The sequence below is a fragment of the Thunnus albacares genome, chromosome 8 (genome assembly GCF_914725855.1).
Source record: "Thunnus albacares chromosome 8, fThuAlb1.1, whole genome shotgun sequence".
Classification (NCBI taxonomy): Eukaryota; Metazoa; Chordata; class Actinopteri; order Scombriformes; family Scombridae; genus Thunnus; species Thunnus albacares.
This window is the reverse complement of record NC_058113.1, coordinates 20,918,990-20,941,353: the sequence shown is the minus strand read 5'-3', so window position 1 is coordinate 20,941,353 and position 22,364 is coordinate 20,918,990. Positions and strand designations below refer to the sequence as shown.

General features: G+C 40.3%; 3 protein-coding genes and 1 long non-coding RNA gene across 17 annotated transcripts in view; 2 read left to right on the top strand and 2 right to left on the bottom strand.

Moving 5' to 3' along the window:
• clcn1b (chloride channel, voltage-sensitive 1b) overlaps positions 1-3,291 on the bottom strand; it is a 30,025-nt gene extending 26,734 nt beyond the window's left edge. The window contains exons 1-2 of one of the 3 annotated variants that reach the window (XM_044360071.1): positions 3,144-3,291; positions 2,106-2,445 (exon numbers count right to left, since the gene is read on the bottom strand). In XM_044360071.1, coding sequence (XP_044216006.1) covers positions 2,106-2,156 — 51 coding nt within the window. In that variant the 5' untranslated portion in view covers positions 2,157-2,445; positions 3,144-3,291. Of the gene's footprint in view, positions 1-2,105; positions 2,655-3,143 lie in introns of those variants that run through there. The other 2 variants (XM_044360070.1, XM_044360072.1) reach the window with 2 other exon arrangements.
• The window catches only part of LOC122988089, a 25,397-nt gene extending 14,918 nt beyond the window's left edge, over positions 1-10,479 (top strand). For both annotated transcript variants that reach the window (XR_006404701.1, XR_006404700.1), the window contains exon 4: positions 10,396-10,479. This is a non-coding gene — a long non-coding RNA (uncharacterized LOC122988089). The remainder of the gene's footprint in view (positions 1-10,395) is intronic.
• Positions 5,145-13,071, bottom strand: casp2 (caspase 2, apoptosis-related cysteine peptidase). Of its 10 annotated transcripts, none has more exons than XM_044360139.1 (13): positions 12,918-13,071; positions 12,185-12,348; positions 10,943-11,113; positions 10,749-10,832; positions 10,357-10,539; positions 10,079-10,148; positions 9,518-9,609; positions 9,117-9,299; positions 8,577-8,705; positions 8,384-8,474; positions 7,164-7,364; positions 6,593-6,702; positions 5,145-5,580 (listed from the first exon to the last, which is right to left on the bottom strand). In XM_044360139.1, exons 2-13 carry the CDS (start codon positions 12,332-12,334, stop codon positions 5,446-5,448), a joined length of 1,599 nt encoding a protein of 532 aa, XP_044216074.1. In that variant the 5' UTR covers positions 12,335-12,348; positions 12,918-13,071; the 3' UTR covers positions 5,145-5,445. The 10 variants fall into 10 exon arrangements, with proteins under 10 accessions (XP_044216074.1, XP_044216073.1, XP_044216076.1 ...); XM_044360138.1 differs by having other exon boundaries at positions 12,185-12,351; positions 12,918-13,070; XM_044360141.1 differs by having other exon boundaries at positions 7,176-7,364; positions 12,185-12,351; positions 12,918-13,070.
• On the top strand, positions 12,358-22,364 carry rap1gapl (RAP1 GTPase activating protein-like). 2 transcript variants are annotated; one of them, XM_044360130.1, is made up of 20 exons: positions 12,358-12,526; positions 14,592-14,986; positions 15,165-15,197; positions 15,333-15,423; positions 15,629-15,664; positions 15,756-15,803; positions 15,988-16,188; positions 16,308-16,405; positions 16,593-16,671; positions 17,680-17,733; positions 17,826-17,909; positions 18,018-18,118; positions 18,214-18,343; positions 18,493-18,654; positions 19,222-19,293; positions 21,233-21,319; positions 21,443-21,598; positions 21,703-21,786; positions 21,880-21,899; positions 21,986-22,364. In XM_044360130.1, exons 2-20 carry the CDS (start codon positions 14,916-14,918, stop codon positions 22,068-22,070), a joined length of 1,692 nt encoding a protein of 563 aa, XP_044216065.1. In that variant the 5' UTR covers positions 12,358-12,526; positions 14,592-14,915; the 3' UTR covers positions 22,071-22,364. The 2 variants fall into 2 exon arrangements, with proteins under 2 accessions (XP_044216065.1, XP_044216067.1); XM_044360132.1 differs by lacking the exon at positions 12,358-12,526 and having other exon boundaries at positions 13,932-14,986.

Here is a 22,364-nt window from a genome sequence, read left to right as displayed (position 1 = left end):
CATTTTATTATGTATTCTTGTATTGTATCATGACTATAAATTAGGGCTGCAACTAAAGATTATTTTCAATAAAGAGGAATCAATATGATAATTATTTTCCTGGAAATGATCAATAAAATGTCAGAAAAAAGTCACCACAATTTCCCAAAACCTAAACAGTTATATTCAAATTATTTAGAAAAAAAAAGACTAATAAACCAGCTAATATTCAATTAGACGTTGTCTTATGCTGCTTAAAAAAAAAGACGTAAATGGTTAATTAATTATCAAATTTGCTGCACAAGAATTTTCTATTGATTAATTGACCGATCGCTTCAGTGCTACAATAAAGCTGAACCTTGTTTTAACCTCATTTAAATGAACATTTCATTGTGAAGCAGGTCCTACCTTTGTGTTGCTATATAGTGAATTGATTTAAATATAGTTTATTTTTTAATGCTGTTAAAACAACTCTAACACCCCCAAAAATGCAACTAATCTAACAGAAGTTTAACCTGGATGTATTTTACCCTGCAAATCATAAAGTCAATTCTTACTGGGAACACTAAAAAACACAGACGTCCGTCGTTAAATCACTGCACCTGTGTGTATCTGTGAAGATTTAGCCGTCTAAGCCTTCATCCTGAAAATACACACCGCCAAATCCTGCTCCTGATCAATAAATAAATTATATTACGCTGATCTATTAACAGCTCTACACATAAACTCCTCAAATCCTTCAAGGCTCTAATTTCCTCTCGCACACACATCATGGCTTTCACACCTGAGAGCTCTGTGACTTCGCAGAGACACATTAAGCCTGTAAATAGTGTGATTAATTGGGATTTCTTATTTAGATCTGACCTGTGCCCCTCTCCCCAAGAGGCTCCACGAGGGGCCGGGGGGGGATTAGTGATTTACTTTGGGCATTGGTCCATCTTCTCAGAAGAGAAGAGGAGAAGGAGAGAGAAAAGGAGCGGTACTGACACACTGTCACTCCTCCTCCTCACTTTGTCAGTTGCTCAGGCCGCTCTAACACACGCATACACACCACAGCCGCTCTAACCGTTGCTCATGTATCTGTCATCCTCTCACCTTATAATTCACACTCAACTCTGCAGAAAATGACCTTCAAGTTCTGGTACAAAAACACAAAGCTTCACATCAACTGCTGAAAAAATAAGAAAACGAACCAATCCGCTGTGAGTCATTTACAGAGCGGGTGTTATTGTCAGTGGTAGTGAAATGCCACCAGACATCCCAAGATGCTCCTGGGAGACATGACCATCATTCTGGATGAGCATTTAAGCAGATGAACTGAAGGATATAGTGACATGACTTCATCTCAACACGCACATCTAACCTGTCTGCTCAGGTTTCCTGTATACAGGTATTTATATCCACCAACACATGAAAACAGTAATGACTTTACAAGGCTGCAGCTTGAGGACCTGTACAGATAGAAAGAGTCACAAAGAAGACTTTTACTTAAGGACATGATCTGGGCAATGCAAAAGAAAGGAGGGGGAAAAGGCAAAAATGGGTCAAATGCAAGAGATTGGTGTTTGGAACAAAAATGAATAAATAATGAAATCCCTGTTTATCTCAAGGACTTTCCATTTAACACCTTCACTCAGCAGTTTCATAATGTGGGTGGTGTGAAACCAGCAGAGACTGTTAATGTGTTTGAGGGCTGTACAAAAAAAAAAAAAAAAAAAAAAAAAACTTAACAAGTTGCAGATATTTGTTCAAGAAGAGAGCAAATGAGGAAGGAGGAAGATTTGAAAAGTATTGATTGAACAGAGGAGCGTTAGGAAGATTTTATGCAACATAGTAAAGAAGCATGAAAGACGAAGAGAGCGCTGCTGGTGGAGGACAGGAAAGGATGTGACAGGGAAAAAAAAGTAGGTAGTAGATTAGTAGGTAGTGGTGGAAGAAAGAAAAAAATGTAGGGGTGAGAGAAAGTGGAAGTGAGTGCAGAAGAGTAAAGAATGGTTGGAAACTAATCTAATAGGTGGGTAGATGTAGAGACGATGGAGAAGCAGGTGGAGGGGCATGAAACAAGGGGAAAGGACGTATTATGAGACAGACAGGAAAGCAGGTAAAGGAAGATCAGAAGAACCTACCAGGGTCTGTTGGTATCTCAGAGCCTTCCTTTGCGACGCATCTGCAGCCATTGACACGTTGTCACTGATCCAAAAATAACCTTGCTGGACACCCCAGCATTTCCAATGGCATGGGCAAAACCATACACGCACACACACACACACACTCACACACACTCACACACACTCTCTCTCTCTTATGCACACTTTTCACAATTTAAGTCAATTCACTCTCCAAAACACTCATTATGAAACACACTCGTCACACCAGGAATGTCAGAAAACGCAGATGTTGCCTGTCCGAGACGCGCTCTTCTCCAGATGATCCAGAGGCTGCGAGCCATCCAGCTCCACTGCAGCACTGACAGACGCACGGACAGAAATCAGACAGGCGGACAAAGCAGAGCAAAGCCATCTGATGAGGCAGTGAAGGACGCAGCGCTTTCCTTTATTAGAACTGCAGACACCTAATAACACACACACACACACTCACACAAACACACAACTTGTTGCCCTTAGCAGCACCCTCCCTGCCAGCCGGTCATTAGGTGTGTGTATGTTTGGATGGACTGTTCTTGTTTGGACAGGGGAGTGTGTGTGTGTGTGTGTGTGTGGGGGGGGGGGGGGGGGGGGGGGGGTGGTGGATGTGGTTTGGAAGGGCACCCCCCATAGGGCTGCCCCTGCAACGTGAGCAGGAAGGTGCACACAACAACCCTCTGACAGCTCACAGCAGCCAATGATGCAAGGCAATCCCCATAACACTCACATGCTATCGCAGCCCTCTCTTAGCACCCTGAATGCACCCGCACGCAGAAAAACACACACCCCAAAAATGCAACATGGTAATGGCCCCCCCACTGTATAAGCCCAGGAAAGCGATCTCCATATTGCTTAACCTCTGCAGGAGGTTCAGATGTCCAGAAGAGCTAATACAGGAAGCAGCACATCATTCGCTAAAAGCTGAAAAGCTCAGGGGCCTACAGGGTGGACCACTACTGCTCTGCAACCCCAGAGAGACCACATCCCGCTCAGACAAGTTAATCTAAAAACGTCTCTTACTTCTCTATGGATCTTTTGCTCTGGTTCCTCCTTTCAGGCTGCCATTATGACAACCACAAAGACACACAGACACACACAGATCCCTCCTAACCCTACCCTAGTTTGTAGTCCACACGCCAGCGCATAACAGCCTAATCTCACAGCTACACCGGAGGCCAGAGAGAAATGTGTTACTCTGACCGCCGGCATGTGTGTGTGTGTGTGTGTGTGTGTGTGTGTGTGTGTGTGTGTCAAGGGAGAATGACTGTGGACAGCTGGCTGGGCCTCTATCTGATACACTAAGAACATTATCACTGAGCGGCGGGCAGTGAGAGATACATACATCCCAGTCACAGCATGAAGAGACCTGAGCGCAGCGAAATAGTTGGGAGCCAGTTATACTATACCTGAGAACGGAGAGGACAGGCTGTACGCGGGGAAACAACACACACAAACACAGCAACAAGCAGGATCAAATAAAGTGGAGCATGCACAGGAGCTGCCATAGTGTACATTCGTGCAGGGAGCAGGATCCAGCTTTAACTAAAACATATGCACAAAGACACAGCGTCACAAGAAAATGCAGATACATGGCCTGTTTATTGTATAGAACATTTGGCAGTCATTGGCAGAGTTGACAGAAATAAAACCTCTCCCGCCCCCCCCCCCCCCACGATGCACCTCACCAGAGCTTGGCAGCAAATATCAACCTTCAGAATTTGTGCAGTAGAGTTACCCTGTTGTTGTTTTTTTACATTTCCTAATCATAAAAACCAAAACATAACAGGAGTGAGCACAGTGTAAACTCTACCTCACTTTACACACAGCTTAAAAGCCTCTTTGTTTCCAGATGGTTAACAATCAATACTGTTTCGACCATATACTCTGTTTTCTTCACTACAACACTGTTGTAACTAAACACATGTTGCCTTGTCAGGGCTTTTCTGGGAAACATCAATGCTCATACAGCCATTTGGGGGGGGGTGGGGGGGTGGGGGAAGCACCACTATGGTCATAAATTTATCTGTTAGATGACTCTCACATGGCACATGCTGCTGTAGAAAAACTGCATATTGCTTATACTTACAGGAAGACGAGAGAAATACATGTTTTATCCTTACTGTATCAGATACAATAAAATATCACAAAAATACAGTAGAGGGGGGGGGGACTAACTAAATGTGTAGCGCCCACATGAGGAGAAACACGATTAGGTGTTAAGAGTTAGCGTGAAGGTCAAAGTTCATACTGTAGGTGTATGACCCCTGAAGTAGCACCAACATTCTCCCGCCAGCCCACCAACGCTGACGGGGCTGCTACAGTAACATAACTGATTTGAGGTGAGAGCAGGGCGTCAGTGAAATTTACAGATTAAAAAAAAAAAAAAAAGACGACTGAATTTTCCTGATTGAACGCCCACAAGCAAAAGAGAGAGAGAAAAAAAAATCTGACTGAAACACTTGTATATTGTGTTTTGAAGCTGCCCTTTAGGTTTTCCTCTTTACAGAACCATGTGAGGAAAAAAAAAATCTAATGAGTACAGCTCAAAACCTGCAGCAAAGACTTAACGGATTAATCATTGCTGTAGCAGATTATAATTACAATAAAAATCTGTCTTTCATCATGACAGTAACAATCGTTTAAAAGGAATAATATTGGTGAAAGAAAGGTGGTGAAATGTGTTTGTTTTCTCTGCATTAAACTCATCATTCAATGCTGCCCCCTGCTTGTCACTATAGTAAAAACAACAATTGGTCACTTCCAATAAACATTATGTACAAATAGAAGAAAATGGGCTTAAAAATCCTTATAAAAACAAGTACATACAAAATAAAGCCACAAAAATAAATCTGTGTACAAAATACATTTTAAAAAGAGACACCTGTGAAACCTTAAAGTAGCTGTGCAGTAAGAAAACAAACGGCAAAAAAATAAGATTCTGTCTTTGACTAAAAGGGATTAACATCTAAACCCTATAACTGGCATAGACACAGACACACACTGATACACTAGTAAGTTGTACACTAATACGTTGCCCATTTCCGAGTACATGTAGATTAACATAAGCTTGTTCCTTTTTTTTTTTTTTGCTCTCCAAGATTTCTGTGAGTGTGTGTGCGGGTTCGGGGAGGCAGTATTTACACAGAAAATATGAATGAATAAATCCTCTGTTTGGATGAGAGTGTGTGAAGTTGTAACAGGGGAATGTGTGAGTGTATAGCAGGAGTAGGCTTGGAATGAATGAGTCTGTGCCCTTAGTCTTCGATGCGAGGAATGGATCTGTGTATGTTACTCTGAGTGTGTATATGTGCATATTTGCATATCAATACTGGGGCTGGTACTTGGGGAACAGGAAGAGGTCTTTGCACAACGAGCTGGTGAACTCTGACATCTCTTTGCAGCGATGGTGGGCAGTGCCAGGGGCGTAACCCTCCCGCTCCTTGATCCGCCCGTTGACCTAAAGAGAGACAGGAGAAAAGGAAGGGAGAAGTTATAGTAACATCTAAATATCTTGCACTGTGCATTAAGGCTGGGCAATTAATCCAAGTGACCAAAACCGATATTATGACTCTCTAACTGACCTAATTTTACTCATATTGATATGTTTGATAAATTCATTCCTTCATGCAGGCTGTCCACCTGCAGTTCAGTCATTTAATTAGCAATATATGTCAAGTGAAGACAAAACAACCCAAGTGTTGGAGACATGCAGAAAAAAGGGTCATACGGGCAACACGATACAGGACAAAATGAAGCTAAATGAAAGTAAAGTTGGAGAACAGCGGAATCTCTGCTTATTTGGGAGCGTGAGAGACAGAGACATGATGAAGCGGCGCTCAAGACAGGCGGGCAGGTATGCTGGAGGTTAGCAGTGAACTGTAAATGTTACAGATCGTTCAGTATGAGCTACACTTTGTCAGAAAAAACAACCAAGTGAGGTTCGCTAGTCTTTTTATACCAGTAGCTGAATATGTTGATGGAGTTAACCCCTGAGGTTAGCTACAACTTCTCCCTCAATCTGAAAAACTTTCTCCACCTGTGCTTCCTGACTAAAGACAAGAGGTTGAAGCAGGTTGTTTCAGACACAGCAGTGTGTTACACAAGTGTTCGTTAAAATACTGTCACTCTAAAAGATCTGGCTAATAAGAAAATGACAAAAATGAGATAACAGACATCATAAAAGTGTTATTCAAATCTATTTATATTAATTATTTTGACATTCGCAAGATATGTTAAACAGCCATATTTACTTTGATTTTAATTTTTTCCCAAAAGTGCTCTGGATATGGTAAATAAATAGTCATAAATAGTCTAAATGCAGGGTTTTCTGTTTATTTTTCAGTACAAATAACTATTCAGAGCTTAACTGTGAGGACAGAGAATCTTGACAGTTAATATGGATTTTAGGTGATATTGCCCAGCCTTACTTCTGCATGCAGTATATAAAATTAAAAGACACATATGTTCACCTGCACAAGGATGTCTGCAAGGTGTGTGTCTCTGGCATGGAGGCGGAGTGCTGTGTTGAGTTCCTGGATAAACCAGGATCCTCTCTTGGTGTTCCGCATGGCTGCTGTGCCTTGAGAAGGAAGAGATCAAACAATAAAAGCTTAATAAATTGTGATGAGACGCAGAGACACAGAGCTAAGGTGGTGTCTGGTATTTTACATACAGTAAGTGGAAACAGAGACAGATAATTATGTTAACATCTAAACCTGGGATTTTTTAAAATAAGTTATAATTCACAACAGAAACATTCAATTTATGAAATGTGTCTGCATTGGTATGGAGAAAACAACTTAATTCAGACTGAAAAGAGTCAACACAGAGGTCAGAGGAAACTTAATCAATCAATACCATTTCTCCACGACACTTCTATTTCTTAAACCCTGCAAAGTCATCCATACTGCTTTTGCTGCACTTAGTTCTTATGCAAGTTGCATGCATGTGTTTACTAAACTTTGACATTTCAGTTAATTAATACCGTTGCATAGTTCATAAATAAATCCACATGAGAATAACAAAAAGGGACAAACTTACAAATTCTCTGACCTTTGAGAGATGCAAAGCCGCAGATCATGTCGGAGCGCTGGGGCAGTTTTATCCTGGGTCTCCCCATGTCCCCCCTCTGTCTGGAATCTGCATCCCCCTGTCCTTCCCTCCCAGCATCCCGCTGTTCACAGCTTGGAGAGCAGGTCCTTGCCGGTCCATCTATCTGCTCCACTCCACAGTCCATCTCCTCTGGAAGACAACAAGGCTTCAATTTAATGTCGTGCATCCAACGGTCTTTAAAATATCTGGTTCAAAAACATATAACTTGCTGTTTAGTGATGAATATCAAGTTCAAGGTCCTAAAGTGATTATCTGCCACCATGTGATAAATCAAAAATTGAAGAGTTAATTCTGTAATTACCACTTTAAAAGGGTTATCTGTTCAGCTGGGCTATTATCATCTCTGAAAGGGCAGCTAACATTATTCCCTTAATTTAGCAGGTAATCCAGCAACAAAATATTGCCTTAAAAACTTGTGCATGGCAAAAAAAAATAAAAAATCAAAAGGTCTCAAAAAGTCAAACCCTGACTTTCATAACCAATAGAACCTTGAATACTGGAATGAAATGATGATTGGTTTTGACTGAAGCTACTTGCAGAGGCAGTGGCCGATCACATCTAATGACTTTTCAGCAGCACACCTGTGGTAGTCTCTGTGGTGGAGCGAGGGAGCGTGTGACAGTAATTAGGATTGCTCCTGAGGGGTCTGAGGATTTGTCAGGGGCGTCATCAGCCATGTTGTCAGACTATAACCTCTACCACAGAGACAGACTAATCAGCTCTGAGCCTGGTTAAGTGAAAGATTCATTACATGTTTATGAAATATTATTGTGTTTCTTTTAGTTCAAACCTAGTGCAGGATATTGGAAATGTGTCATGTTGTGATACCGTCCACAACATTTGGAAATATGTGACTGATGGATAGCTGTGAAACTGCCACCTGGGTTACCTGTCCCAGTGGTCAGGAAGGTGACAGCACACAACATCTGGACATGTAGAGGGACAGGCTGGCATCTGTCTGTTCTCTTGCTCTTAGGTGATTTCAGGATGTTACAGATACCCAAGAGATTTAACAGTGGTGGTCGAACACATGTCATGAGCCTTTCACTACACTCAGATATTTGTGCAGCCTCAAAAACACACTCAGTGCATCATAATCCCTCATGGTTCTGTTCCAGGATTGCCTCTTCAATCAAACACAGTTTTACCTCCTCTGCAGGCCTGGATGAAAAACATCTTGGGTTTGTTCTGTAGCAGTGGACAGTGCGCATTGTCAAAGGCCTCAAACACCCAGTCCAGCTGAAATTGACCAAGTGACAAACAGTTGCATGTTAAATGTCTGGAAAAAGGAGTTGCATTTTTACTCTTGAATGAACACAGAAAACCATCAAACAAACACACCTGCAGCAGCTGTCCGTCTGTGCCATATATAGCTCCTTCCACTCCGTGGGAGAGCAGACACACCACACAGCTGTCCACGTTCCGGTGCTCCGGCCGCCGGCAAAAGTTCTCAATGCATGTTCTTATGCCCTATGAAACAATGAAGAATGAGAAGACTAGTTCACATAAAAGTCCAAGGTTCCTAAAAGTTTTCTTTGCAAGTTGTTTTTTTTAATGCAGAACTTGTAAGTAATAGTAAGAGCCAACGCTGTGTGGGAGAGAGTCTTTGAGCAAAACACTGATAGCACACATGCTTACTTGCTCATAATCAGCTGAATGACTAAAATGTAAAAGTGTGTTTGCTTTGTGATAACACCAACAATTTCCTCCAACAGCACTCTGTGAGCAAATGGGGAAAACAGCTTAACAGACTTGCCAAACAAATCTTACACGTGGGCACCTTTTCTTCAGCAAGTCATCGAGTGCATTGCTGTACAGCATTGGCTTCACTTTTCAAATAAAATCCTCTGTATTCATATTCAGCCTGTGTCTGTGTGTTACCTGAGCAGTGAGGTCTCTGTGGACTGTAACCAGGTAGTCCAGCTCTGTAAAGACCTTCCTCAGGACTTCGTCATCCACCTCACCTCCCTTTCTAGGGTCAAGGTCAGGCGCAGCACAAGGGTCAAATGTCACATTACTGATTATCAAGGCAAAGCCACGTCGAGGTGAATTCATTCTGTAGGACTGGAGTGCAGAAAGTCAGAAAGAAATGACAAGAATGAGTCAGAGATCAACATAACTTGATGACTAAATTGATTGAAGACTTGCTTGTATAACTTATTATCATTTATTTTATGCATTTAGTGTGGTATATGTACTCATCTCAACAAGTGGTGTGACACTGATATTCATTTCTGGAGAGGCCACAGTATGTTGCTGCAAACATATTAGGGGTATTTTACCTGCTGGTAGTGAGAGAGGTAGAAGTCATGAGTGCACGGGAGCACAGGAGTGTTGATGGGACTATCTGCATCCAGACTGAACTCCATGGACTCTGAAGCACACACAAACAAACACACGTCACATCAAGACATTTAACTCTGCTTGTTACAAACTGATGATGCAAAGTTTTCAAATCATTCTGTATCCCGCCTGCAGTTGTGTGACAACAAACTTTGTACTACGAGTCTGTGGATGATTCACTCTTGAGGTGTGGCGCCTGCATGTACAGACAGTAGCCAGCTGCTAGAGACAACACACTCACACACCTCTATCTGTGATAAGATTATATAATAAAACATTTCACACTGACTATAAACTCCTCTGAGCTGCTGCTGGCTATATAATGTTTTGTGTTTAAGTATATTCAATTATCTATCTCTTAAAATGGGACAATAGATAAACCCTTTTCTCCAGACACCACCCCGTGTCTCCAAGGAAACAGAAAAATATTGACAACATCTGACACAGAGAAACCTACTGTATTTCATTGTGAATGCAGGCCACAGTCCAATACAACTCACCATGTGTCCTTGCTCTTTTGGCTGCAATTTCCTCCTGGGTTGAAAGTGGAAGAGAAGAGTCTGCATGCCTCTGAAATTCAAAATAATGCATTAATGTCAATTCATTAGCTACTCAAGATTTTAGTCTTTGCTGTGGCAGCAGCAGATGTTATTTATTGTGGGAAAATGACTACTGCAATCATAACTTAACTATTGGGGAATCTCCTGCCAGCTGTCTGACTACTTCAGCAAGCCATCTGACTGTCTAACATACGAGGGATGTGGTTTGTGATTCTCACATGTGTCCAGCTAACTCTTACTCTCTTCTTCTTCCTCAGTCTCTCTTTGTTCCTGTCTTCCTGTCTGACTGGGGCCGAACCTGTGAGTGATGACTCTGAGCGCAGGCAGCCATCTGAGGCTTGGACTGGGCATGATGAGGTGCTGCTCACCTCACTCTTTTCCTCTCTGTTTACTGAGGATGACTGCAGAAGATCATGTTACTAGAACATCTGTTAGTAGAGTGTAACCTTTTCTTCAAACTGTGAGCATGTGTAACTGAGCTGATTAAACCTCCTTAAAATACACAAACTTGATGACACAAACTTTTCCTGACAATAGCTTTAGTTCTCTTGTGAACATGTGAACAATGAGTATACCAATAGTTATCCAGGTTGAGAGATTTTATACGCACTCTGCTCACCTCTCTCTTCTTTGCTGGTGTCTGCATGACCAGTCGCCCTGCCTGTCCCTCTGGCTCTTCTTCAGGCTGAGTACTCTGTGAGCGAAAAACAGCCCAAGGACTGCACTAAGTCTGGTAATAGTCTGCTCTGTATACTGTAGATTTGTGCTGTGTGTGTGGTGATGTTTGATTAAGTGCACACTCACCTCTAGATGTGTCTCTGTGCCATCTTTCTCTGGTGACTGTGTGAATAGTTCACACAGATGTTGCTGCTCAGTGTCTCTCAGAGCTGAGCAAAAGCTGTTGAAGGCTTTGGGACCTCGCTTTGGTAGAAGTTGTAGCAAACGCCAGCTTCGTTTGTGAGATGTTTGCTCAACCTAGAATAGAGTTGATCAGAAACAAGAAAGATAATTTGATTTCCAATGTTGATTTCAAATAAATTCAACCTAATTAGATTTTTTTAATCAAGCATTGTCCATTGTTGACTTTTAGCAGCTCACTGAGATTTGTCTAGGCATATGAACACTGAAAGGTTTTCCTCGCTGTAATCATTCCTCCTGTTCATACTGGCTATTAAAAGATCCCCTTAAAATGCACTTTCAATGTAAGTGATGGGGACCAAAATCCGCGGTGTGTCTACACAGTCATTTTGAGCAAAAATGCATTTGAAAGTATATCTGAAGCTTATATGAAGCTTCAGCAGTCTGAGTTAGTAATACCAAGTGGATATCTGCCACATTTACAGTCTTTAGCATCATATTCCCTCATTGTGTTTCCCTGTTAAGCTGCGGAGGAAGTATAGTAACAAAGAGTGGGACTTTGGCACTAAAAAGACTGTAACGTTGAAAGATTACTACTTGATTTGTCTCTTTTGGATGACTGAAGCTTCATATTAGCTTCAGATAAACTTTTAAATACATTTTTGCACAGAAGGAGGCTTGCGGATTTTGTCCCTCATCACTTACTTTATAAGTGCATCATGAAGGGATCTTCTAATGGTCAGCATGAACAGGAAGAATTAATGTAGCAAGAAAAACCTATTTCAATGTTCATTTGGTTTCCTGACTATTGTTTTAAGACAGACATGAAAAATTGTGAGCCTGTCCTTGAACATTTCATCAGCCAGCCACTTGTTGAATGAAGATGGCATTTCAAGTAGTGATCAGTAATATCAGCCAGGGAGAAACACATCTGTTCTCTTCTTGGACAAAAAATGAAGCAATGTCTATTTGTGACGCCCCATCACAGGTTATGTCCTTTGTGGGGAAATGAAAGCTAAGCAGTTCAACAGATGAGTGATTTATCATGAGTCATGTATCAGTGTTGAAGACAAAGAGAGTGTAGAGTATGCACATCTAAAAAAAAACCTTTCACAGGTGCTGGATCAAAAATCAGAAAAAAATATATTTTTTTCTGATTTTTGCCTTCATGTATCAGTGTAAACATACCATAATGTTCTCTGCCATGCTCTCAGTGAGGATGTTGTCCGCTTGTAGAGACTGAATGAGCAGCTCGTCCACCACCATCTCTCTGCAGAGAGTAGCAGAGTGTCTCCGCAGAGCCTGTCTGTCCCGCTTCAGCATGCCACACTCCAACATTTTACCTCAACAGGCTGCTGGGTACAGGACAGATACAAGAACACATAGACTTCAAGATCACGGCAACGGAGGCTAAACCACAGTGTCAAGGTCACAGGAACAATGTCAACAGCTTCAGTGTCTTTCTAACATTATGTGCAGCGAGCCATGTGCAGACTGAAACCACCCAGCATCGTTACACCCTTACTTTTGGTGAGCTTCCTCAATGGGAAATGTCTCTCAATAGTTACACCTACCGGTTGAAACTTCGTTTAGCGTTTTAAACATGCATAACGCCACAACTAATGTAATGTCAAACGATTTCTCATGCCTTTAAAAACAGAAGCAACAACAATGCTAGCTGAACAATGCAGGTGCAAAGTCTTAACCAGCAATAACCAACTGATAAGGCTGCGAAGCAAATCAAAATCAACAGCTATATGTTATTATAAACATAATACTACGATGCAGGAGACTGTAAAGTTATACTGACAGTTAAACGTTGGTGGCTAATTACTAAAGCTAACTAGCTAGCTAGCGAACTTCGAAATGCCCCCTTTTCCTTGCATTAAAGTAAGCGAAATGCTATTCCTTCCAAACGTACTTGTTACCGTTCAGAATACCAAATCTTCCAGGAAAAATACGGAGAACTGTCGACGTGTTTCACACTATTTTACAGTAATCCACAACATCCCGTCCGCACTCCGAAAACCAACTTCCGCGCTGCAATGAGCAGAGGCGGGGCTACGGAGGTCCTTGTTTTGGATTTTGACCAATGAGAGCGCGAGAAATAAGAGTGGCGTATCGAGGAGCCAATCACCTGGCTCGTTATAGGCGGGTCAGTCGTACTGTAAAACTACTGTGTAAATAGTTGATTCAAGGGAATTTTGAATTTGAATCTGTTTTCTGTAAATAAGCAGCCAATTGATAAGAGGCGCTTTGAAGACGGACACAAACAGTTATCTAATAGTGGGCCTTTTAACAAGAAGAGGATGAACTGTTATTGGGTGAAAAAAGAGGGGGTTTAACATAAAGATTTCCATTCCTCTTTTCGACTTCTCCACGACATTCCAGAGAGAAATATTGTACTTTTATCACACAACATATAATTACTTTGCAGAAAATTATATGACATTACCTAAAAAAATTTCAGATCGTTTTATAATTTATGATGCACTGTAGACATAACTACCCAACTATATATAAAGTAGTTAAAAATATCTCCACCTCAACCAGCTACAACGTGTAAACATTACTGCATCAGTAATAATGATCCAATAAAATAATAAATAATAGTTTAACAATGACAAGAGACATTCTGCTCGCTGTTCATTCTTTAAAAAAACATCCTCAGTGTACATCTACAGTGTACAGCGTTTTCTCTGACGTTATTCTGCAAAAAAACCCATAACAAAACAAAGATGATTTCTGTTGGAAAAAATGTAATTTATTTGTGTAAAATCTTCAGTATCTCCAGAAGCAATTAAAATGTTGAATTAACAATACAAATAGTCTCCAACCATATAAATAGGGACACAATTATAGGAAACTGAAACAAAAAGAAAAGCAAACTTGGGCAGGGTGGGAGATGAGGTACATCAGAGAAAGTTAAAAAAAAAAAAAAAAGTCTAAAAAGGGAAATTTCAGTATAAATATCATACAGATGTAGGAGGATTGCAAACAAAATCAATGTCAGCTTAATGTGTGGACTAATATTTGATCAAAAGTGTGTTTGGCAACAGCTTGCGAGCTATAAAACTACCCAACCCTGAAATATAACTATTGCTTCAGATCTATTGTTCATCATAATCAAAGATATATTAAACAGTCACACAGAAAGTGCTCGCCTTTGTCCCTGCATTGCAGCCATAAACAATCTACTCTTAATCAACTTGATAGACACCTGGTACTCTCCTAAACTTTTGTAAATTTCACTTTTAGCAGTTTGATCAATAAAGGCCCTGAATACATCTTTCACCAACTATATAATAAAGATACACAGTTAATAGAAATATCAAAATTTGCATCACGTGAGACACAATTTGAATGTCACCTCCTCTCTTTCTCTGTTCATCTCTTTCTTTCAATCTCTCCCTTTCTCTCTTTCTTTCTTCTCTCTCTCTCTACACCTATCCTCTGGCCTACTCCTTCCTCCCCTGCTGTCTATCTCCTCACCCTAACTGTGTGTGCTGTCAATAATTGATGATCCTTACTGACTCAAAGGGTAACTGGTCTGGGAGAAAATGTCTCACCCACCATTTCTTTATTTATTTACTAGTCTATCTTCAAGCTCCGCCAGTCTGAGAAACCAGCAGCAAAGTATTTGTCCGAGCACCGAGGGTCGATGGCATGGAGCAGCCTGACCGTGTCCGTTTTATAGGTCATGGTAGTTGCTACACCTGTGACCATGAGTGGGTTAATGCTGCCTGTTTGGCTGACAGCAGGACAGAGGGAGGAAAGGGAAGCTTAAATGAGCGAGAGGCAGGGGGCAGAGAGGAGGAGGAGTGACAGAATGACAGAGTGAATTAATTCAACCTTAGCCAGCCCTGATTGACTCCGTGGAGAACTGGCATGTACAAACATTCACAGTGACACTGAAACCATGGAGAGAGAGAAGAGGAATGACACGTCCTTCTCCAGAAAGAGAAGTTTCACTTTTGGGGCATATGGAAGGTGAGTAAAGACAGAGTTTGTGTCAGACTGAGACCTAAAAGCTATGATTCTTTAATAAAATTCATTTTGGTGAGCTAGATATACTGAATAAATAACATCACTTTTAGATATAAGTAATCCTGTCTGTGTGCCCTGATCTGTTTTCTTCTCTGAGTAGTTCTCACTTCCTTGTTTACAGTGTGGACAGATTCACATGTGGGGATGAGACAAGGTTAGACTTTATTTTCCATCATATTGCCGCTGTTTTGAGATTACTTTAGATATTTAAATATTCTAAATTGTAAGAACTGAACTAGGGGGGATGATATTGTGCTGTCTTCTTGTGTAAATCAACCTGTTGCTGCAGACCTGAATCTGTAGAGGACAACATACTGAACATCCTGGACTCTCCTGCCACTGAGAACAAGCCTTTCCTCTCTGCCAGCAGCAATCAGAGGGTGATATCATTATCTGTTCACTTTTCCCACGCACGTTAATTACATATATCTAATGTCTTTCCATTGCCGTGTGTGTCTGAGAGGTCAGTTTCCATTCCTGATTGAAGCGCTTGTCATGTTCCTCTTCCTCCCCATGTTTCTCCTTCCCTTTCTCTCCGTCTGTGTTTCTGTCTGACATCTGTTGTGGTCTGTTGTATCATATCAGGAGACGGAGCTGTTTGAAATCATTGAAAAGCTGCAGGTGAGTTACAGTGCAATTGATCTGCAGTGTGTGTATCCAGTGATGTGTGAGCAGAAGTTTATTTATCATCGATGCTCCTCTTGTCCATCAGGGCAGCAGGATCGATGAGCAGCGGTGTGAATTCCCTCTACCTCTGAAGGTTAGTCTGATATTAAAAAAAAACCCCTCTATATACAGGTATGATCCTATGTGTGTTGACACTGACCTTTCTGTGAACGCCATAATATTTGTTTCCCCAAACAATAAAAGCTCATTCCCAACACACTGGACCAGACAGACCCTCATCACCATCATCAGGTGCTGCTCCTTTGTGTCTATTTTAGTCTCAGCTTTTAACGATAGGTGGAGAACTGCCGCTCATCCTCCGCTCAAAGTCCGGGGGCTACTGGATAGACCCTCCTCTGGAGAGGCTTGTAGATGTGAGTCTCACCTCTTCTTCCCCTCATGGCCTCGATCCAGAGAGCTACGACATCATGGAGAGAGATGGTGATGCCAAAATCTACCACAAGTTCTTCCACTCAAGAGTTAGTAGGCTTTATCTCACTTCTATTCAGAGAAGAAATAACAATTGTGAAATCTGAAGGAATATATTATCTTACCTGTACTGTTTTTTTTTTGTTTTATCCTCTTTTTCTCCTCCCAGTACCATCACTCTTTCACAGCGGTGGATCTGTCTTTGGGGCCGCTGGTTCTCTCTGTGTGTTTGGAGGAAGAGGAGAATAAACTACGGGTGATACTAAGGTTGAGATCTTTAGTCAGTGTTAGCCAACTATGATCGCTTTTTTTATGTCCCCAAACTACAATACAGCAAAAATCATTCAGCAGAGCAGCTTGTATTTAGTCTTTGATCATTTCTGTACATAATAACTTTCAATTTGCAATATTAAATCACAGACATTACACAGATATCATGTTTCTTGTCTCACAGAATGAAGGAGTGCTCTCTGCATGGAGTTTTCTCTTTGTCTCTTTTCTCCAACATCCCATCTGCAGTTGAATTAGCAAAGGTATTGAACCATTTATTCTCCGAATACTGGATGGCAGTGGTGGAAAGTAAATGTATTTGTGTAGAATTCCCCTTTAAGAGTGTTACATTTTTAAGAATATATTACATTATTATGTTTTATTCATGAATTAACATATAAGCAGTATTTTAAAGGACAGGTACACAGTTTTTCAAGGTCAGGTGCCCATATGAACACTGAAACAGGTTTTGCATGCTGTAATCATTCCCCCTGTTCATACTGGCTGTTAAAAGATCCCTTCCTAATGCACTTTCAGTGTAAGTGATGGGGGACGAAATCCACAGTTTTTGTGAAAAAACATATTTAAAAGTTTATCTAAAGCTAATATGAGGCTTCAACTGTCCAAGTTCATTGAATCAAGAGGGTATCTTTCAAAGTAACAAGGTTTGTAACAAAAAGAGGGAATTTGGTGCAAAAAAGACAGTAACTTCCAAAGATACCCTCCTGATTTGACTAAGTTGGAGGGCTGAAACTTCATATTAGCTTCAGATAAACTTTTAAATATATTTTTGCACAGAGGGAGGCTTGTGGATTTTCTCCTCCATCACTTACATTGTAAGCGCATCATGAAGGATTCTTCTAATCGTCGGTGTGAACAGGAGGAATGATTATGGAGAGAAAAACCTGTTTCGGTGTTCATTTGGGCACCTGACTGTTGTTTTAAGACAGACTTGAAAAAATGTTAACCTATCCTCTAATGTTATAGCTGGTCGATGTGGAGAACAATCTTTTTTATATATTGTTCGGTAATTTAATCTGTAACAGTGCATCAAGTTTTATAAAGTGATCATATGTTCTGTGAGTAAAATCTTAATCTTAAAACATAGCTACTAACTATTACCCTTGAAATGTGGTGAAATAGAAGTATAAAACAACTTAGAACAGAAATACTCAAGTAAAGTATCTCAAAAATTTACCTCAGTGCATTACTTGAGTCAACTAACTGATGACTAATTTTAAAAAATCTACAAAATATCATATTCTTTCTAGATGCTCTGTGACAAAGTGACTGTTTCAAAGTTTGAAGTGGTCAGCTACCTCAAGGTAATGCTCAAATTACCAGTAACTAAACACAAATACTCTTATTTCATAAAAATCCTCTCTAACCCTCTCCCTCACTCTCGCTCTTGTCTCAGGCTCCAGAACTAATAACTGCTTTTGATGAGCACAGAGTGTCTCCTAATTTCAAGTTTGGTATATTGTACCAAAAAGACGGGCAGGTAAGATCTGGGGCTTTATTTCATAACGTCTTTTATTTATAAAAAATGACTGAAATATGGCACCATATCATAACCGCTCCCTCTCAGACACCATCCATCTTTCTCTAGTTCACTGAGGAGGACATTCTCAGTAACAATGAGGAAAGCGAAGAGTTTAAAGAGTTCCTGTCTATTTTGGGAGAGACAATTCAGCTGCAAGGCTTTACTGGGTAAATTACGCTTTGCTGACGTTATTTATCTGTAGAAATGACACATATAATGTATAAAATCACATGATTTCTCATCCTCGCTCCCTTTTCCTCAGGTTCAGAGGAGGTCTGGATGTGTGTCATGGCCAGACAGGAAGTGAAGCAGTCTTCACTTCCTTTCACGACAGAGAAATCATGTTCCATGTCGCAACTAAACTGCCTTTCACAGAGGGTGACCCACAGCAGGTCAGTTACTGTCCGACTCTAAATCTGTCTCGTGGTGATGATTCACCAGACAGTTTTTCTGATGACATTTTTTGGACTTGTTGGTTTCTTGGAAAAGTTCACAAAGAGACACTCATTATTTTTGCCCTTCTCCTCATCATCCTACGCAGTTACAACGAAAAAGACACATTGGTAACGACATCGTAGCTTTGGTCTACCAGGAGGGCCAAACGCCGTTTCTATCTGATGTTATCAAGTCCCACTTCCTGCACTGTTTCCTGGTGGTCCGGAGGATTCAGAGGGAGGAGGACACAGGTGAAGCTGCGTACCAGGTTTGTGAAAACCAGTCCTGGTCCGAGTGCCCTGGTAGCCGAATTGTTACTGCATATGCTGCAGAGACAGTGATAGAAAGTAGCAAAGTACATTTAATCAAGTGCTAAAGATAATTCTGAGGTACTTGTACTCCAATTGAATATTTCCATTTTATGCTACTTTGTGCAAATATTGTAGTTTTTAATCCACTACAGATGATCCAGATTCAGATTATTTTATACACAAAACCTATGATCACTTAATAAATTCATTATAAAATAGAATTGAAATAACAGTATAAGCTGTTAAAATTAGTTCTACCTTTGACAACATTAAAATGCTGCTTACATTAACACATCAATGAATCGGTTTTAATATTGCAATAATATATATGATAAATATAACTAAATGGAGACATTTTGCATAATGAGTACTTTTGATGCTTTAAGGACATTTTGCTGCAAGACTTATACTTGTGATCAAGTATTTTTTCATTGTGGTTTTGCAACTTTTACTCAAATAAAAGATCTCAGTATTTCTTCCACCTCTGACATTTGGAGAGTGAAAGTAGTTCCTCTTCTTCGTAGGTGTCTGTCACAGCCAGAGAGGATGTTCCTCCCTTTGGTCCGGTCCTCCCTGATCCTCCCATCTTCACAGACGTAAGAAACAATACCGCTGAGTCAGCTGCTTTCATTTATCTGAAAACTTCAACAAGTGTTGAAGTGTCATAGAAACAGCCAATTCTGTATCTTTTCCAGTCTCAGTCTGCTCCCACCATTCCCTCCTTGTCCAGCAGTTGCACCTGCACACCTGTTCATAGTTTCCCTCTTGACCTCTCTGAGTACTGGCTCCCTGTGTCTTCCAGAATCGATTTCAAAGGCCTCTTACTTGTTTATAAAGCTCTCAATGAATCAGGGCCGAGCTACATCACAGACTCCCTGTTACCTTATGTTCCCTCATGAGCCCTTAGATCTTCTACAGCAGGCTTGCTTGATACCCATAAACTCACCCAAAAGAAAATTGGAGATGCAGCTTTCCTCAATTATGCTCTCAAACTATGGAACGCCTTACCTAAAGACGTTAGAGAAGCAGAAAGCTTTACATGACACTTAAAAACATATCTTTTAATGTAGCCTTTCTATGACTTTTGCACCATATCATATATTAAAACACTTTATTCCATTTTAAGGCATTTTTACTCTTTTTCATGAATGATTATGTTTTTTACTTAAGATTTCTATCTGTGTTTCCTCTCTTTTAATGTAATGCACTATCTCTCATTTTTCATCTTGCATGTATTTCTGTTTAATGTTCTCAATCATTTGTTTTTTCTTTTATCTTTATAACCCATAAGAACCCGGACCCATTTCTCCTTAAAGGAAAATTATGGGGACCAAATGGACCACAAGGAACACATTTCTGATTTTTTTTTTTGAAATTCTACCTTCAGTTTTTAAAGATCTGTAATGTAACATATGTCATAACGATATTTCCCTAACTTGTTTTATATCAATTTGTTCAAGAAATGTGGTCAGAACAGATTAAATGTAATACAGGACATCTTATTAAAGCATCAGAATTGTTAAATGGGTTGAAACCTACCTTTAGTAACAAAAAACAAGCTTTTTAAAATTAGCTAGTTCTGACACATTTGCTGACCAGGCACACTGCCATTTTGGAAGTGATGTCATTGGTACACAGATTCACACATTGTCACATGACTGCACCAGGATGTTCAGTAGATGTCACTTAGGGACTTCATGAGTTAAAATCAAGGATAAAGCTGTATAAGGAATTTTCCAGAACATTAAAAGGGTTGGTGACACCTGTGTCATTATGGGTTCTTATTGGTTAATGTGAAGCACTTTGAGCTGCATTTTGTATGAAAGGTGCTATACAAATAAAGTTTATTATTATATTACGTGTACCTGCCCTTTAACCCCCATACTGTCAAATACGCCTTTTAGACATTTTTACATGTCACAGTGGGAATGAGGTGTAAATGATAAACTTAATTATGGCTGAATTTCATTTAGCTGCTTCAGTGTCAGTGTCCTGGTATTGTGTACGTCGTCACACTGTCAGGTCTTACCCCAGAGCCATCGTTAATTTTATTATGACAAGTCAAATCTATGGTAACATAATTTTACTCCAGTTGGTATGTTGTAGCAATAACAATCCTGATTACACTACACACAGTATTACATTTCAGTGTACAGTAAAGAATGAAGCTTTTGTTTAGTAACAAATGAGCTTTTCCTATAATAAGTCAAAATGTCTGTGAAATCCTGTGAAAAGGGTTTATTGTCTAATGTGTAGTGGTCCAACTGTTGTCTTATCAACCTCTCTGATTTAGTTTTTGACCCTTGTCTGCCTTTTTTGACTTTTGCTCAGCTGCTGATGCATCTTTCATACTTATTTTCCTACTCTGACTGCCTGTCTATGAACAAATCTTGCTCTGATCATCAGTAAACCTTGTTTTTCTTCCACCTGATCAGTCTGTGAGCCATGTATTTGAGTCCACATGTTGTTTATCCACGTTATAAATCAGTTATTGAGATGCTTCCAAAGTTTTGGTTCCCTCTGTCTTGTCTTTAGTGCTCCCTGCTGAGAGAATTCCTTCTGACCAAGCTCATCAACGCAGAGATTTCCTGCTATAAGGCCGAGCGATTCAGCAGACTGGAGGTAGATGGAAAAACAGCACATCTGGATTGTAACTCTATTTATTTATGCTCACTAGTGAAGATCCAAATGACGAGCTCGGTCTCTCATTTTTGCTCTCTGCCATGTCCCTCCTCTCTAATGAAGCTCCGCACTCGTTCGTCACTCCTGGAGAGCTTGCGGGCTGAACTCTCCACCCGTTCGAAATGCATGATAGAGGATCCATCACTGTCTGCTCTCCCGACTACTGAGGGTGTGCGGGGAGCGTCTGAAGGGAGCGGAGGTTTTATTGAAAACTTTAAGGTGAATGTTGCTATCCCTCAACTTTCAAATTTCAAAAACTCTCCCATTCTTGACTTTAGTTTTTTTCACTCAACTGCTTTTTCTTCTGACACCTCTGTTATTAGAGAGCCATCAGAGTGCGGAGCCACTCTTTTGAGACTCTTGGAGTGCCCAGGAAGATTGGTGGCGTCGCATCACAGAAGCCAAAGGTAAAAACTCACAATGATATGCAGGATTTTTGACTGAAAAACTGCTTATTAAAAAAGGTTTGAGCTAATATTCTTTTTAAACTTCCTTTACAGACAGAGAAAGATGGAGAGAGGTAAGACATAAAAAACAGGCAAAAATTTGTCTTTCATATGAGTTGAAATAATAATACAGCAGCTGACTGTTTTATCTGGTTTTCAGCGACAAACCTCCAGGACCTCTGCCCACTGACAGTTTGGGAGCAACTGAACCCAAAGATCAAGCGAGTCCTCAAGAGGAGACATAAAAGCAAAGCAATGTTAATTTGTAGATTTTAGATGTTAATATACATATAGACATCACTAGCCTATATGTTTACTACCTTATTATCCTGGTGGATGACTTATATATGTAAATAGAGAGTAAAAGTAAATAGTATTTCTGCAAAAATAATTATTTTACTGTCATAGCAGGGACATTTTAGATTAATTAAAATATTTTGAATTGTATTTCCGTGAAATGTACAACATATACAACTGACAAGAAAGGCTAAAAGGAAACAATGACTTAAGTGTTCTGTCATTAAAAATGACAAAGTTTA